General features: G+C 38.4%; 1 protein-coding gene across 1 annotated transcript in view; it reads right to left on the bottom strand.

The window, feature by feature from the left end:
• Positions 1-15735, bottom strand: part of dmd (dystrophin) — a 486115-nt gene that overhangs the window by 243032 nt on the left and 227348 nt on the right. Inside the window, 3 exon segments of the mRNA XM_041781573.1 lie at positions 3099-3218; positions 8209-8359; positions 14648-14829. Of these exon segments, the coding sequence (XP_041637507.1) occupies positions 3099-3218; positions 8209-8359; positions 14648-14829 (453 nt within the window).

Raw genomic sequence — 15735 nt, 5'->3', positions numbered from 1 at the left:
GGCTAAGCCAGTGTTACTTAATCCTGCTCAACCAAAGAGCTACAATAATTACTGAAAAACATATTAAACACATTAATCAGAGCATGCAGGGGACTTAAACTAGGGAGCTAGTTTAAGCCATCACTTCTTAACCCCAATGCCAACTCTGTCAGATGATGGTGGTGCTCATTTAACAAAAAATGTATTACCCTCTGTTCTTTTTATTCTGCTTGTTAAAATAACAGATAATCTATGTGCAGTAATATCTAATTTATTTAAAAAGATTAGTTTAGTATGGTTGATGTTAAATATCTAGTTAAAAATCATAAAATTCTAACATAAGTTGCTTAAGATGAGTGAAAAAAAGTAAAAATAAGGCATTTTATTTCTAAAGATCATAACTGAATGTCAATATTAGTAACTAATAATTTACATTCATCATAACCTTTAGGTACCCTTTGTGCCATTTTGGCATATATGATAATTTAATTTAAAAGTGAGTTTTTAGGTCTCTGGCATGATATTTGGACATTGGTGTATTTTGGCATTTAAATTAAAAATTCCATTCCAATTTGTACCCAATGCCTGTGTACAAAAATAGTAACACATTTACCCTTAAAGCCAAAATGGACCCCATTTACTTCCATTAAAATTGGATTTTTAAAAAAAAAATCCTGGAGCCATCAGAAAATAAAAACATGATCTCCAATATTTTCTTATTTTTCTGTGTAATATTTTTGCTGAATTTGAAATTTTGGCTATTTTCTACCATATGGCGCCATTTTCCCTGTTGTGAGAGAGGGGAGAAAAACAACAAACTTTCAGAACACTGTTTCATCTCATTTAACCCAAATCCTTATTTTTTTTTTTTTTTTTTTGAGATCTAAGATTTGAAAATATTTCTGTGGATATGGGAGTGTGTCTGTGTGTGTGAAGTTGTATTTGGTGTTTGTGTGTCTTTAGTGTGACTTCATTCATTGCCTTCTTCCCCCATTGCCTCAGGGAAGAGACTGCAGATATTCACAGCCCTTCTACATTTTTATTTTAGATACACTCCACATCTTACCAAAGCTACATAATCAATTAAAAAAATAACACATAAAGAGCAATAATGCCAAATATTATGAACATATAAGGCTCTGAAGACCAAGACTTCAACTTCTCATGAGTTATATTGAAAATAACTTTTCTCACCTTTTCTCATCTAAAACACAGGGGGGCATGGAGACAGACCCTGGCATTTAAAGGGTTACATTTCTTTAAAATTATGATTATGCCATTAACAGAGGGGGAGGTGGGTCAAAAAATTCAGAAAACAAACTTTTGAAAATATGAATGTCTAATAATTTTATAGCCTAATGTATGAAGTGAGCCATTTTGGTCCTTAAGGGCTCTCAATGCTGTAGGGCCTCCCATTAAATTAATCAAATAATTGACACAACTGCTAGCTGAGACCTCAACCTTCACAAAAATCCACTTCAAATTATTTTAGTAAACCAAAAGTCAAGTTAGGAACTTGTTTTGTCCCATTTCTCTTGAATCAGTGATATTTTTTTTACATGGTCTTTGATAGGCACATCCAATGAAAATATACAAACAAAAAATAAAGGTTGAAAGTTAAATGCGACATTTAAAGGCTACTGTATAAGTGTGGGAAACACATTGATTGATGTGAGTTACTATGGATCATTTCTGAGGTCAAATTCCCTATCTAAACATTTTCTGGGGGAATTATTTTCCACGTAAGACTTAAAAGAACAATGTGTTGCCACATGTCGACGGGGTTCAAACTCTCTACGGGAGGTAATTTTCCACGACTTCTCCAGTGAAATTGACAAGGCTTGAGATGAGGGCAACCTGTTGTCCTGGGGACTAAAATAATGTGCGTTGGATGAAAAAATTTAAAAGGGTTAGGCTTTTCATTGTTGGAAAATATGCAGCTGCTACTTGCCAAGTGTGTTTGTATGCAGAGTGAGTTTGCACGGCCTGCTAAAACAGTGTTATTTGAATCCTGGTCTACTGCTTTTTCCTCTATGTCTTTTTTTGCCCGGGACAGCATGGATTCATATCCTTATTACACAAGCTTTGTCCGTTGCAGGTGTGTTTAAACTAGGGCTGACAATTTCAATTTTTAATTTTGATTCATCTCAGAATTTCTGTAGTTAATTGCAAATAATTTCATCTTTTTTGTTACGTGTTCAAATTCCACTATTTCACATTTAAAACTTCCTTTGTTTCATTTTAGATGTTTGTACGTCTTAAACTAAGGGTAACTCAACTTCCTGTTTAGATACAGGCATGCTTTTATTTTGAAAGACAATAAGGAACTTCAGGTTGACTGAAAATTGCGACATTACCATAACCACGGAAAAAGGAGCTTGGTATGGATTAAAAAAGGAAATAAGGGGACAGTATGAAGGCAAATATTAAAGAAGGAGCAGAGGAGTTTTGACTCATCTGCTGAGCTGTTTGTAAGTTTTCTTAAAGGGAAAGGAGACAATTAGGAGGAAGTGAAAGGGACAATAAATCATGCGATTATCAAATATAAACTTCCTGTTTCTTAAAAAATATGCAAATTTGAGGGCTTGCCATGACCACGCCTTAAGACTAATGAGAAAGTTCTAAATAACTTCTGATCACTCATGTCTCTTCTAGCAGTGTACCAAAATTCAGCTTGGTTGGATGAACGCTGTCAGAGGAGTTAATCTTTAAAGGACCCCTTGCAATGGTCAAAAAAAAAAAAAAAAATACTAATTTTGCTAATTCCTTCAAAATGGTTGATTTCCTGTTGGAGATAGAGGAGGGACCCAAGAGGCTTTTTGTAGATCTCCTCAAGCCGCATCAGCACAGAAAATTTCAAAGCTTTGGGACAAAGTCAAACGAAGGAAGGTTTAAATTTGAAAGTAGTTGTGGGCCACTTTTAAGGCAATTCCCCCAATTTTTCCAAAACATGCAAATTTGAGGGCTTGCCATGACCACGCCTTAAGACTAATGAGAAACTTCCAAATATCTTCTGATCACTCTTGTCTCTTCTAGCAGTTTACCAAAATTCAGCTTTGTTGGATGAACGCTGTCGGAGGAGTTTATCTTCGAATCTTCATGTAGAAACTAGTTCTTACCTGAAGTTTGCTCTCCAAAGCGGCGGTGGCGCTGTCCCCGCTGCTTTCGTCCACCACCACCACCATGTGCGTCAGAGAGTTCACCCTCACCTGCTCCAGCTCCAGGTCCTCCTGCAGGAGCTGCAAAACACAAATACACCAAAAAAGGTCTTTCTTTTTTTTTATTTTTTAATTTACGTTTTATTGACAATCAGCAGTACATGTAACATATGTATATATTTCACTTTAAGTCACATCATATCATCTGAATGTCCATTTTTCTAGATAGAAAAGCAGAACAAAATAAAATAAACAAAAACAAACAAACAGACAAAAAAAAAAAAAAATCTCCTTAATAAGAACCTTAGTACATAGGGAGTGAGACATGATTAATGCTACAGGCACTGTATATTAATTAGAATCAACAGCGATAACGTCCAGTCTGTGTGGTGTTACATAATTTATCCATTTCTTCCAGCGTGATTTGAACAGGTCCTTATTATAATTCACATCTGCTGTTATTTTCTCCATCCTGTAAATGTCCATTGTGATGTCCATCCACATTTTCAGTGTTGGGCACTCCTGTGAGAGCCATTTTTTTGTGATGGCCTTTTTAGCCGCCACTAACATAATATTAAATAGATATTTGTCTCTCTTGGGCCATCCTTCAGGTATGAGTCCAAAGAATAAGGTTTTACTTTCCTGAGGCAGTTGATTTTCTAATATTTCTTCCATTGCCTTATGAATTCCCTTCCAATAAGCTTTAATAACCTGACAATCCCAAAAAACATGATAATGATTTGCATTTGTATTTCCACACTTTCTCCAACAAGTTAAAAAAAAAGGTCTTTCAAAAATTGCAGCTTATGATTATTGGCGTCCCTGTGCACCTCGAGTTTTATTCAGAAAGTTCGAATTAGTTTTAGTTAATTAGCTGTAACAATTTGTGTTCTAGCTGCAAAAAAAAACATGAAAAGTAGAGCAAAATGTGAAAAAAAAACCACCTCAGTTTACTGTGTTTCTCTCTTTGGTAAACATATAATTTTGAGGTGATTGACAGCTTACTGTGTTCGAGGGAAAAATGGCGCGTAATTTGGCCAATCCAAGCCAATTTTCTCTCTCCTCATTTAAGTGGTGGAAAAGATGAAAACACAAACCCAACCAAAGTGAAGCCAGTGTCTAGTTAATTCAGTTTAGTGATGGCTGGCTAATCATTCTTTCTAGTCTGACAGGGCCCCCCAGCTGCAAGAAAAAATAGTGAAACCGTTTACAACAGCTGATTTGTTGTTCTTTGGTTGTTTAGAGTTTTTTTTTTTTTTTTAAATGCCAAATGAACAGATGGGAGTTAAAGTTGCTGCAGAGCAGAGCAAACACTCCTGAGCACACTGCTGTTCATGATTTTCTGTTCACAGAGAGGATTTATTTTTGACCTCGATAAGAGCCTGTGGAAAAATAACCCGACAAAAAACGGTCGATTTAGTTGCTGCTCTGAGACCTCTGCCTTATCTAACACTGATATTTTCCTTGTCCAAGTTTAACCAAGTTTAAAGATGACATTTTTTATTTGTTGTCTGTCGCCAATTACAGGATTTCTCAATCACACGGTGAAAGACTTTCTTACATCAACTTTGCATTTGTAAATAAGTTTAATCGAAACAAACAACTTTATGACACTTTGTGGAACAAAAGAAAGGAGATGAAGGTAAAATCCTGGCAAAAGTTCAAACAAGATGAACTGAAACAACCAAACTGTTTTTTTAATTAAAGGCAGTCATTTTTTCACTAACCTCCGGCAACTATTAGGCATTACACTCACTTCTAATTTTTCCAAAGAGGTGGATGCTGGAAAAGCATTTGACCACACAGAGTGGGGGTATTTAACTATGTTTAGATATGGAGGCATTTTTATTTCCTGGATCAAGCTCTTACAGACATTGACCTGTGCATGCATACACCCCAATTCATTGCAATCTTATTATTTCTCCCTATCCACAGGGACGTGCAGGGGACGTCCCTTGTTTCCCTGGCTCTTCCCCTAACCACTGGAGCCATCCTCTATTGCGCTCAAGTTAACCTCTGTTTTTAAGGGCATTTCTCGAACACAGGCTGTCACTATACGCAGATGATGTTCTTTTGTCTTCATGGTGTAACGGTGGCCAGGAATACTGATCAACCAGTGACTGGATCTTCCAGACACAGGTATCTTTATACTTAGTCACTTGAGACACATTCACTGCACTCAGGTGAGACTACTAGCACCAGTTGGACTGTGATTTTTATTTGTAGCTTTATTAAAACGGTACTACTTTCGTGTTAATAAACCTCTCTTTTTCCCACGATAGCCCATTAAATGAAAAAATTACACCACAGACCACCATTAGAGAATAATTTAGATATATTTAAAAAGTAATTAAACCACGACCAAAACATCCTATTCTATCATTCCAATCTGACAATTTTATTTTAAAACCACCCTGTAGCCCACTTATTGATCTCTGATTCCATTTTAGAACCTTTCTAATAAACCTTGAAATAAATGATAAGATAAATCATAGCTTGGAGCCTTTGTAATAAAAATCATTGATTTTAAATCCAAAAGAGAGGCATGACTCACCATCTTCACTTTTTATATGAATTTTCCTTGTTTCTTTTGACAGTTTGAAGCTGTTTTGTCCCTTTGCAAAGCCAGAGAAAAGACCTAAGACAAGTCCCATCTCAAACACTGGAAGATCAGTTTGATCAGCTCTGATAAACTTTCACACATTCACAGGCATCATTGTTTGGACTGACATGGACTTGTCTCTTCCTCCTCTTAAAGTGTCTGTCTTGTAATGTTTGTTTAGCTCTCATTTAAGAGAGCTATCTGTGATATTACAACTAAGAATTCATAGCGCTCCTGGTGTTTTCAGCATCTGTTGTTACTACAGCATCCCAGACAAGCAGCTTAAGGCCATCAATGAGCACAGAGACTCTTTAAACTGTAACACCTGTCGGCAGAGGAGCTCTCAGGATAAAAATGTAAAGACTAGCTTGCCAAAAAAAGGAGGTTCTAGAAATGAAAATGAAAGATTCTCCTGGTCCAATAAGCTGTATAGCAGTCTAGGAATTAAATGAGTTGTTGGACCAGTCCATATTGTAAACTTTGTTGATGCTCTGCAGAGAAGATGACAAAAAGACCCTACAGGAAACCTCATGAACCCATATTTTATTCTCAATAACTAATATGAGCTACACTGGGCTACTCTACCCACTGAGCTACACTGGGAAAACCCACTAAGCTACACCAGGCTACTCTACTCACTAAACACCTGGCTACACAGCAAAATCGCCAGTGTTAGATTAACACTGAGAGTGTTAAATCTAACACTAGAAAAGTGTGTATATGTGTCCATTCTTTTGAGTGTTAATTTAACACTTTTCAAAGTGTTACTTTTTTTACACTGAACCAGTGTTACTGCAACACTGTTTGGTGTCAAAAATTTACACTGGTGAACACTGAGTAGTGTTGATAGTAGTCGACACTGGCCTCAGTGTTAAAAAATTAACACTAAGGAGTGTATTACAATTAATTTCAGCAGGTGTAAAATATTGTGGATAGCAACTGCCCCTCTTCCACCAACCTGATAATAACAAGAAACAAGACATGTAACTTCCACGAAATAGGTATTGATAATCAGACACACCTTACAATATTGACTGTCACCTCACATTGTGAGGTATTTGACAGCCATCAGGGAGTTATGAGGCAGATTCAAAGACAAAGCCTGTCCTGAGATGACAATCTGCCCTCCCTCCACAGCTATGAATCAGCCCGCACCACAGCCAAGACTTGACCAACCTAGAAGACAACTACACTCATGGTGCAAAAGTGTTTATGCATCAAAAACTTAGGAACTCAAGATAATTCAAGAAACATGTGCGAGTGACTCCCAGCAGTGACCCCTGTACAATAGGCAACATCTAAACACAGCGAATCATCTAAATACATCTAAAACATCTGAAACCCAGCTTAACACTCTGCACTAAGGCATGATGGGAAAACTCTGCCCCCCAGATTTGAAATTGCAGTAGGTGGGGCTTGGGTCAACTTAGTCTCTACAGTGTTGGAATAACACTGGTTGATTTAACACTGTCAAATAACTCCAACACTGAAGACCATTTACTCTGAATGGAGTTAAAATAACACTTTGAGTGTTAAAATCAACACTGAAATGTTTAACACTGAGAATTCAACACTCCAGTTTTTGCTGTGTACTCTCCCCACAGTTACACCAGGCTACTCTTCCCACTAAGCTACACTGTGCTACTCTACCCACTAAGCCACTCTGGGCATCACTACCCACTAAGCTAGACTGGGATACTCTACCCAGTAAGCTAAATTGGATTACTCTACCCACTAAGCTACACCAGGCTACTCTACCTACTAAACACCAGGCATCTCTACCCACTAAGCTACACTGGGCTACTCTACCCACTAAGCCACACTGGGCATCTCTGCCCACTTAGCTACATCAGGCTACTCTACCTACTGGGCGACTCTGCCCACTATGCTACACCGGGTTACTCTACCCAACACGCTATGCCAGGCTACTCTACGCACTAAGCTATGCTGGGCTACTCTACCCACTAAGCTACACCAGGCTACTCTACCCACTAAGCTACACCAGGCTACTCTACCCACTTAGCTATGCAGGGCTACTCTACCTGATTGCCTACACTGGGCTACTCTACCAACCAAGCCCCATCGGGTTACTCAACCAACTTAGCTTCATTGGGCTGCTTTACCCACTTAGCAAAATCGGGCTACTCTACCCCCTTAGCCACACTGGGTTACTCTACCCACTTAGCTATATTGGGCTACTCTACCCACTAAGCTACATGGTGCTTCAGTCTTGGTAGTTGTAGCTATACAGTCAAGGTAGCTGTACTATTAAGGCTGCAGCTGTTGATGATGATGATGATACTCAGCGTTCAATTGCTGTGAACCAAATGAACCAGACCAAAGTGGGAATGTCCCTTTGTTTCAGGACAGGTGTGAAAGTACTCACAAATATCATATCTTATTTCTTGACATTTATTCAGGTTGGTAAGAATGTGTTGAAAAAGGATCGTTTATCCGTGTCTTGCTCACCTTGTGCTCTTCCACTTGGTGCTTAACGTCCTCCAGGTCAGGACCCAGCGGCTGAGCCCCCATCCTCTTGATTCTCGCCTCTGTCACGTCTAACCAGTTAGTGAGCTGCTGCAGCTGCTGGTGCTGCAGGTCCATCAACACCTCATGGAGTCTGTAGTAAAAAGAGAACTATGTGAGCTTGTTTCAATCACGTGCAGGTCTGCAGGTTTGGCTATGATCAAAACCAAAGTCCTGGTGAGTGACCGCTGAGAGAGCAGGAAGTCTGATGCCCCCAGCGCTGACTGCGGCTGATCTAATTGGTGGGAACTCTAAAAGCCCCTTGTCCTGCTCTCTCATTCACCCCTGTACTACAGCAGACCCTTGCTGTCTCATCTAAGTGGTATTTGGTAGTCAAGGCCACGTCTGCGCAGCTTTGTGCTTGAATCACAAGATTATCAAAGGAGATAGCTCAACAGTTAATTAAATTTGGCTTGGTGTCAGTTATCATCGGATTCACTATAATTAGAAAGGCCACGGCTCTTTGTATCTGTGAATGCTGCCTACTGTAGGGACCTTCTTTCATTGTGGGCGAAGAGATGACATTTTATTCATGGGTCAATATTAAGATGAATAAAAGAATGAGAAATACTCGATCGATCAGCTTTAGTAGATATCAATCACTTGTCTCTCTGCTTAAGTTTCTCTAAAATAAAGTGCTGCTTGTTCCCAAATATTTCTTTGACAGCTTTCATTTTCTTACTTCTTCATATATGATTTAGTTGGAATATCTTCATAAGCAAGAACCCTGACAAATAGAACAGAACACAGAGACAACATGGCTTTACCAAACATCCACGGTGCTTAATGCTACTATTTTTGCCAAGTTGTTTTTGTAAGATTTTCCAAACAGTTTTGCCAATTTAAACTCATTAATACAACTTAATACCCATTTTTGTCCATTCAAATCCTGCACTGAAAAAATATATTTTGTTGATCCTACTTAATTTTAATAATTTTAGCAGTTGCATGCAATGTTTATCTAGATCTATATATAATTTTTTTGTTGCCGGAACTTAATGTTTTTAAAGTAATCTCAGATGAATAATACGGGTAAGTTTAACTTAATAATTTTGTGTAGCAGGTGCTAACATTTTTTAAGAAAAGTCAACTAAACCTAGGTTAAACAGACTCGAATGAATGGAGTTGAATTAACTCAATTTTATCAATTTTAGCAGTTGCACAAAAGAAATTTGCCTAGATTCCACGTGTTTTTTTTAAGTGGGCTCAACTTATTATTTTTAGGTCATTCCAAACTAGAGGTATATTTGCTCAAATTTAGTACACTGTAAAGCAAGATGAGTATATTGTAGGTAATTGCTTCCCTTAAATGTCAAATAGTACTCACTGATAATGTTTTTTATGCTACCATTACATCTAAGGCTGACTAACTACAAATGAGCAATCATTTTTAGCAATGACTGTTAGTCATCCACTGAACCAGAAGATGAAGTTTCACCAATGTCAGTGTGCCACTCAACTTTTATTGACTTCAAACAACAATTATATTGCCCCCTATGGGTGGGACCTCTTTAATTGAGACAGCAACTTCACTCATGGTGCATTTTACAGTGGTGTGAAAAAGTATTTGCCCCCTTTCTGATTCCTGAGTTTTTTGCTGATTTATCACACTTAAATGTTTCGGATCATCAAACCAATTTACATATTTCACAAAGACAACCCAAATAAACAGAAAATGCAGTGTTGAATGATTATCTTATTTTTTAAGGGGGGAAAAAATCCAAACCTATCTGGCCCTGTGTGAAAAAGTAATTTCCCCCTGAACCTAATAACTTGTTGTGCAACCCTTGGCAGCAATAACTGAAATCAAGCATTTGCGATAACGGGTGATGAGTGTTTCTCATCACTGTGGAGGAATTTTGATCCACTCTTCTTCACAGAATTGCTTAAACTCAGCCATATTGGAGGGTTTTACAGCATGAACTGCCGTTTTAGGTCACACCACAGCATCTCAGTTGGGTTTAAGTCCAGATCCTGACTGGGCCACTCCAAAACCTTAATTTAGTTTTTCTTGAGCCATTGAGAGGTGGACTTGCTGGTATATCTCAGGTTGTTGTCCTGCTGCATAACCCAAGAGCACTTGAGCTTGAAGGCACATACTGATGGCCGGACGTTCGCCTTCAGGATTTTCTGGTAGACAGCAGAATTCATTGTTCCATCAATCACAGCAAGTGGTCCAGGTCCTGAAGCAGCAAAGCAGCCCCAGACCATCACACTGACACCACCATGTTTGACTGTCGGCATGATGTTCTTTTTATTAATGCTGTGTTATTTTTATGCCCAATGTAACGGGACTCAAACCTTCCAAAAAGTTCAACTTTTGTCTCGTCAATCCACAGAATATTTCTCCAAAAGTCTTGGGGATCATCAAGATGTTTCTTGGAAAATGTGAGACGAGCCTTTGTGCTCGCAGTGTTTTTGGCCTTGGAGCTCTACCATGGGTGCCATTTTTGCCCAGTGTCTTTCTTATAGTTGAGTCATGAACACTGACCTTAACTGAGGCTAGTGAGGCCTGCTGCTCCGGATGTCGTTCTAGGTTCTCTTGTGACCTACTGGATGAGTTGTGGTTGCACTCTCAGAGTGATTTTGGTTGGCCGACCACTCCTGGGAAGGTTCACCAATGTTCCCAGTTTTCTCCATTTGTGGATAATGGCTCTGACTGTGGTTTGCTGGAGTCCCAAAGCCTTGGAAATGGCATTGTAACCTCCAGACTGATAGATTACAATCACTTTGTTTCTCATTTGTTCTTGAATTTCTTTGGCTTGTGGCATGATGTGTTTCTTTCTGAGATCTTATAGCCTACTTCATTTCGTCTGACAGTTTCTATTTAAGTAATTTTTTGATTCAACAAATCTGGAGGTGATTAGGCCTGGGTGAGGCCAGTGAAATTAAACTCAGCTTTCCAAGAACTGTGGCTAATCACAGTTAACTTGTGATTTAACAAGGGAGGCAATTACTTTTTCACACAGGGCCAGAGAGGTTTAGACGCCCCCCCCCCCTTAAAAAAGTAAATAATTTTTCAAAGACTGCAGGTTCCATTTACTTGGGTTGTCTTTGTGAAATATAAAAATTGGTTTGATGATCCGAAACATTTAAGTGTGATAAATCAGCAAAAAACTCAGGAATCAGAAAGGGGGCAAATACTTTTTTCACACCACTGTATTTAATTATTTTAATTAACCTTTATATAACCAGGAAAAAAAACTCTGAGATTAAAAATCTCTTTTTCAAGAGTGTCCTAGCCAAGACAGCAGCAGCAAACTGAGTGCATAAAGGTTTAGTTCCCAAAAGCATTCTGGGAAAACTGCAGATTTGTCATAACTCAAATAATTTCAGTAATAACCAAGTGTTGGCTACGTCTTAAAATCTATGGCTTTAACCTTAGAAAAACAACCAATATGTGTTTAAAAAAATACTTAGAACAGAAACTACTCTAACTTTCTGACACAAGCTTCACCACCAATAACAGTAGATTCCATACTTACTGAAAAACGGGTGGGTAATTGTAGCGCTGAAAATGTCCTTGGAAAAGTGTAAATCCTAACCAGGAAAGGACAAAATGGTGGTTTCTCCCTGCACATGCTCAGACAGGGCACTATGTGGTCCTCATATGAACATAATTTTTTATGTTCCTAGTACACAATTAAAATCAGCTAGCCTGAACACATTTTTAAGATTACTTTTACATAATTAAAATCACTTTAGTTTAACACTACTTTTTTACATTATTTTAACACATTTCAAACCAACTTATCTTAACACAGTTTTATTATGTTACTTTTGCACAATTAAAATCAACTCATTTGAAATGGAGAGAGCACATTGTAAAATTAGTCAAAAAATATAAGAAGGATTGAATTACACATTTAAATCAGTGAAACAAACTTAATAATCATACGTTACAAATACTAAGGATCAAAAACTGTTCACTATTTTTATGCCTATTTTTGCCAGTTTAAACCAATTTTTCTTCAAATTTCACCAAATGTTTCACCATGCCTGTCACTTTAAACCCATTTCAGCCACTTTTCATCCCCCTTACCACTTTTTATGTGCGTTTTTGCCACTTTAACCCTTTTTTTTGCCATTTTTTGCTGAGTTTTAGGCAATTTTATCTAATTTTTGCCATTTCCACCCTATTTCTGCTACTTTTAAAATCCCATTTCACCACATTTTCCATCTCTTTTTCACCCATTTTGATTCTGTTTTTAAGAAAAGGGATTTATAATCACATTTTTTAGGAGATTATTTATTTATTTATTTGATACGGGTTGTTATTATTCAGGTTGAATATAAAATATGGATATCACAGTTGGGAAAATCAGTCATGAAAAACATCTCTAGGGTTTTAAAGTTAAGCTTCAAAATCATAAAAAAATGAGGCAGTAAAATCTACCGATGCTCTTGGTGTGTTAGTTGAATGAGTGTACGCCACACACAGTCACAAGAAATACAATCCTCTTGAATAAAAACAAACACTACAGTCTGACTAGAGGAACCATCTGTCTGCTGTGCTGCTATGTTATAACTCTCCTTTTAAAGCCATGTCTTTGTTGTTAAGTTGTTGCTGAAAACACTCCATTTCCTGATGTTGCTCTTCAAAATAAAAGCCTTCAATGATGATCAGCATTGGAGGCTTTTATTGTGACAAACCAGGCAGGATCAGAACGTGTCTTTCATTGGATACTTCACTAAACCTTAGCATCGCAATGCTAACAGGCATGAGGGATTGAACTGTTGCTGCTTTGAGAGAGGCAAAGCCACAACCCGCTTCTTTTAATCATCCAGGACTAAAGACAAGTGACATATTAATTTAAACACATCTTCAGCAGGTAAGATTCTTGTTCCTGCTAGATATGGTTCAAGTGAAAAATAGACAAGCACTCCAGCAGGTAGCCTAAGCCCTGAACTTTCGGTGAATTCTAGTCAAAGTGAAGATTAAATTTACTGTTTTCTGGCACAGATCTCTCTGTTATGATACTTTTAATGATCGTATGCTACTGTGGCTGACAGATTTGGGAAATGTACCTCTTGATGAACAAAAAACAGCATTTAGCTGGCTGTTAACTTTCATTAAAGGCAGTGACATCAGATAACAGAAGACTGTACTGAGATATGGGGGTATTTCCAAATAGTAGCCAGTGACATGGTCGCCCTGCTCAAATAAAACTAAACCAGGAAAGAGGGGAACAAGTTTCTAATGGTCTAAATCCAAGATTCAGTCAGATGAGATAAAAATGAGAAGTATCAGCAGAATAAAGGTCTGAAAGGTGTCAGGTCAGGGGTTTCAGACCAGCTCAAAAAGCACCTCTGATGACTTGTATTTTCGCCCTTAACCCACACCAATGCTTCATGTGCAAATCAGCTTGTTAAGTTTGAATATATTCAGTTAAAAACAAAAGTAGTTCAGAAATGTCACAATAACGATCCTGATAAAAAGTATCAGTGTGAACTAGAGGTGCAGATCATGGTGATTAAGGGCAGTCTGTTTGCTATTTTATATATGCATGCATCTTCTCAGTACCTTAAATCTTTAGATACTGTGTGGATCATTATTGCACTCTGTGTGATCTAGTTAGATGGCCTTCACTGACCAATTGCAGATAAATCATTGGTGCATTAATTGATAGAGTCTACCTTCTAGCTACTTCCCTCTAACTTGTGTGATGTTTTCATATGAAAACTGCTGGAAACTTCAGTCTTTGCTATGTGACTTAGTTTTGGTATCTGTACCCAGAGTGCACCTTGAAATGGGGAAAAGAAGGTCCCTGCAGTCTGGAATCTGCTGCAGAAGACTTTCAGCCTTGTGCTGGTATCTTTTTATCTTTTTGAAAGTAGAAGATGTTGGATGAAGATGCATGGGGTTTCAGATGTTTAACTGATGACTTTTGCTATGTGGCCACAATTTGTGTTTGTTTTAATGTCCTATGGCTGCAACTCTGTAATTGTGCAGCTGCCTGTAAATGAGCTTGTTGATCTCAATGAGGTTTTCCTGGTTAAACAGATTTAAATAAATGAATGCACATTGGTGGAAATATGCAGAAAATTCATGCAAAATGCAAGGACACCTGGACACATCCAAAATGAATGATGAGTGCTGCAAGTGAAGGCGTGTGCTGCATTAATATTGCACTGCAAATATGAAATCAAAAAGTGCAGAAACTCAGAGACACCTGCTGTATATCCAGCACAGAAACAGGAGTGCTCCAGGCCTGTAGAGGACCTCACTGGAACATTTTGTGATTCTAACTGTGCATCCTTAATGCAGTTGCAGTATATTTGCTGCTAATAAAGTTTTGCTGCATTTTCTTTCATTGACAGTAGATTTTGGCTGCTGCATAACAAAGTGCAAATGTGGACTTTTGACCCTCTAAACATGTACCTGCTCTGTCTCTCCATGCTCGCCACTCTCAGGTGCTCCCATCGAGAGTTCAGCAGGTTCATCTGCTCCCTGACCTCTGAGTCCTCGTCGTCGCTCAGGTTCCCCTCACTCAGCAGGGCAGCGCCGGCTCGGAGGACCCGCCCCACGCTGCCCTGGTGAGTTGTCAGCTCCACCATGTACCCCTGAAAGACATGCAGACTCAGTCACGCTGCCTAATTGCTCCACTATACAAAGAAAAAGAGCTTTACATCGCTACTCCCACTGAATGACCCCTTTAACTGCTCTCCAAACACATTTCCACCTCTCGCTTACGTTCCTAATCTTTTCTCCCTTGAGCACTTAACTCTTATATGATCCTTCTAGGGTCTCACATGGAGAAATGGTCAGGGCTAATTGCATAAAAGTCGATTGTAAGCCAGTGTTCCTGTAAGTCCACATTCATCAGACTTATTTCAACACTTACAGAAGCGTTACAACAGCTGCTCTGTGCTGTAAAAGCAAAAACTCCACACATCAATTCAAAGTGAGTTACAAACTCTGTAAATGGTCGCTATGTAAGACCTAAAAAAAACCCTTTCTGACTATTTATGGCACCCAGGAGTTTACTCCATGCCAAGAGATAGTTGTATTTGTTCTTCTCCAATGACTTTTTTCACATTAGTTGCCTTTCAACAACAAACATCACATCGTTTTTTTTTTTTTCATGATGGGCCACTTCACTCTCATTACTGCAGCCCTCTCAAGCCTGGCCCTTCAGCGCAGCTGAAAGAGGCTCGTTCTCGTCTCTAACTACGCAGTTTTTCTAGTTATTGTAGATGGTATGTTGTTATGGAATGATTGCTGCCATTACTATAACGTCTTTGTTGTTTTAGGGCTTGGTGTTGTCTCTGCAGAGCTGAGTAGAAGGGAAGAATAACACTTTTTAATGTTTGTTTACAGCTACTGCAGGGGAATGCAATTGTTCTGTTATGACTGCAAGAAATTATCATTTCAAAATATTTAACATCTCATTATATTGCTTCATTTAGCAGCTCGTTATTGTCTTACTGGCACGCCTGTCTTACATGTCTTTATGGTATCAAACGAAT

The sequence above is a fragment of the Cheilinus undulatus genome, linkage group 24 (genome assembly GCF_018320785.1).
Source record: "Cheilinus undulatus linkage group 24, ASM1832078v1, whole genome shotgun sequence".
Lineage (NCBI taxonomy): Eukaryota > Metazoa > Chordata > Actinopteri > Labriformes > Labridae > Cheilinus > Cheilinus undulatus.
Note: the sequence above shows the minus strand (reverse complement) of the source record. Positions and strands in the feature narration are given on the sequence as shown.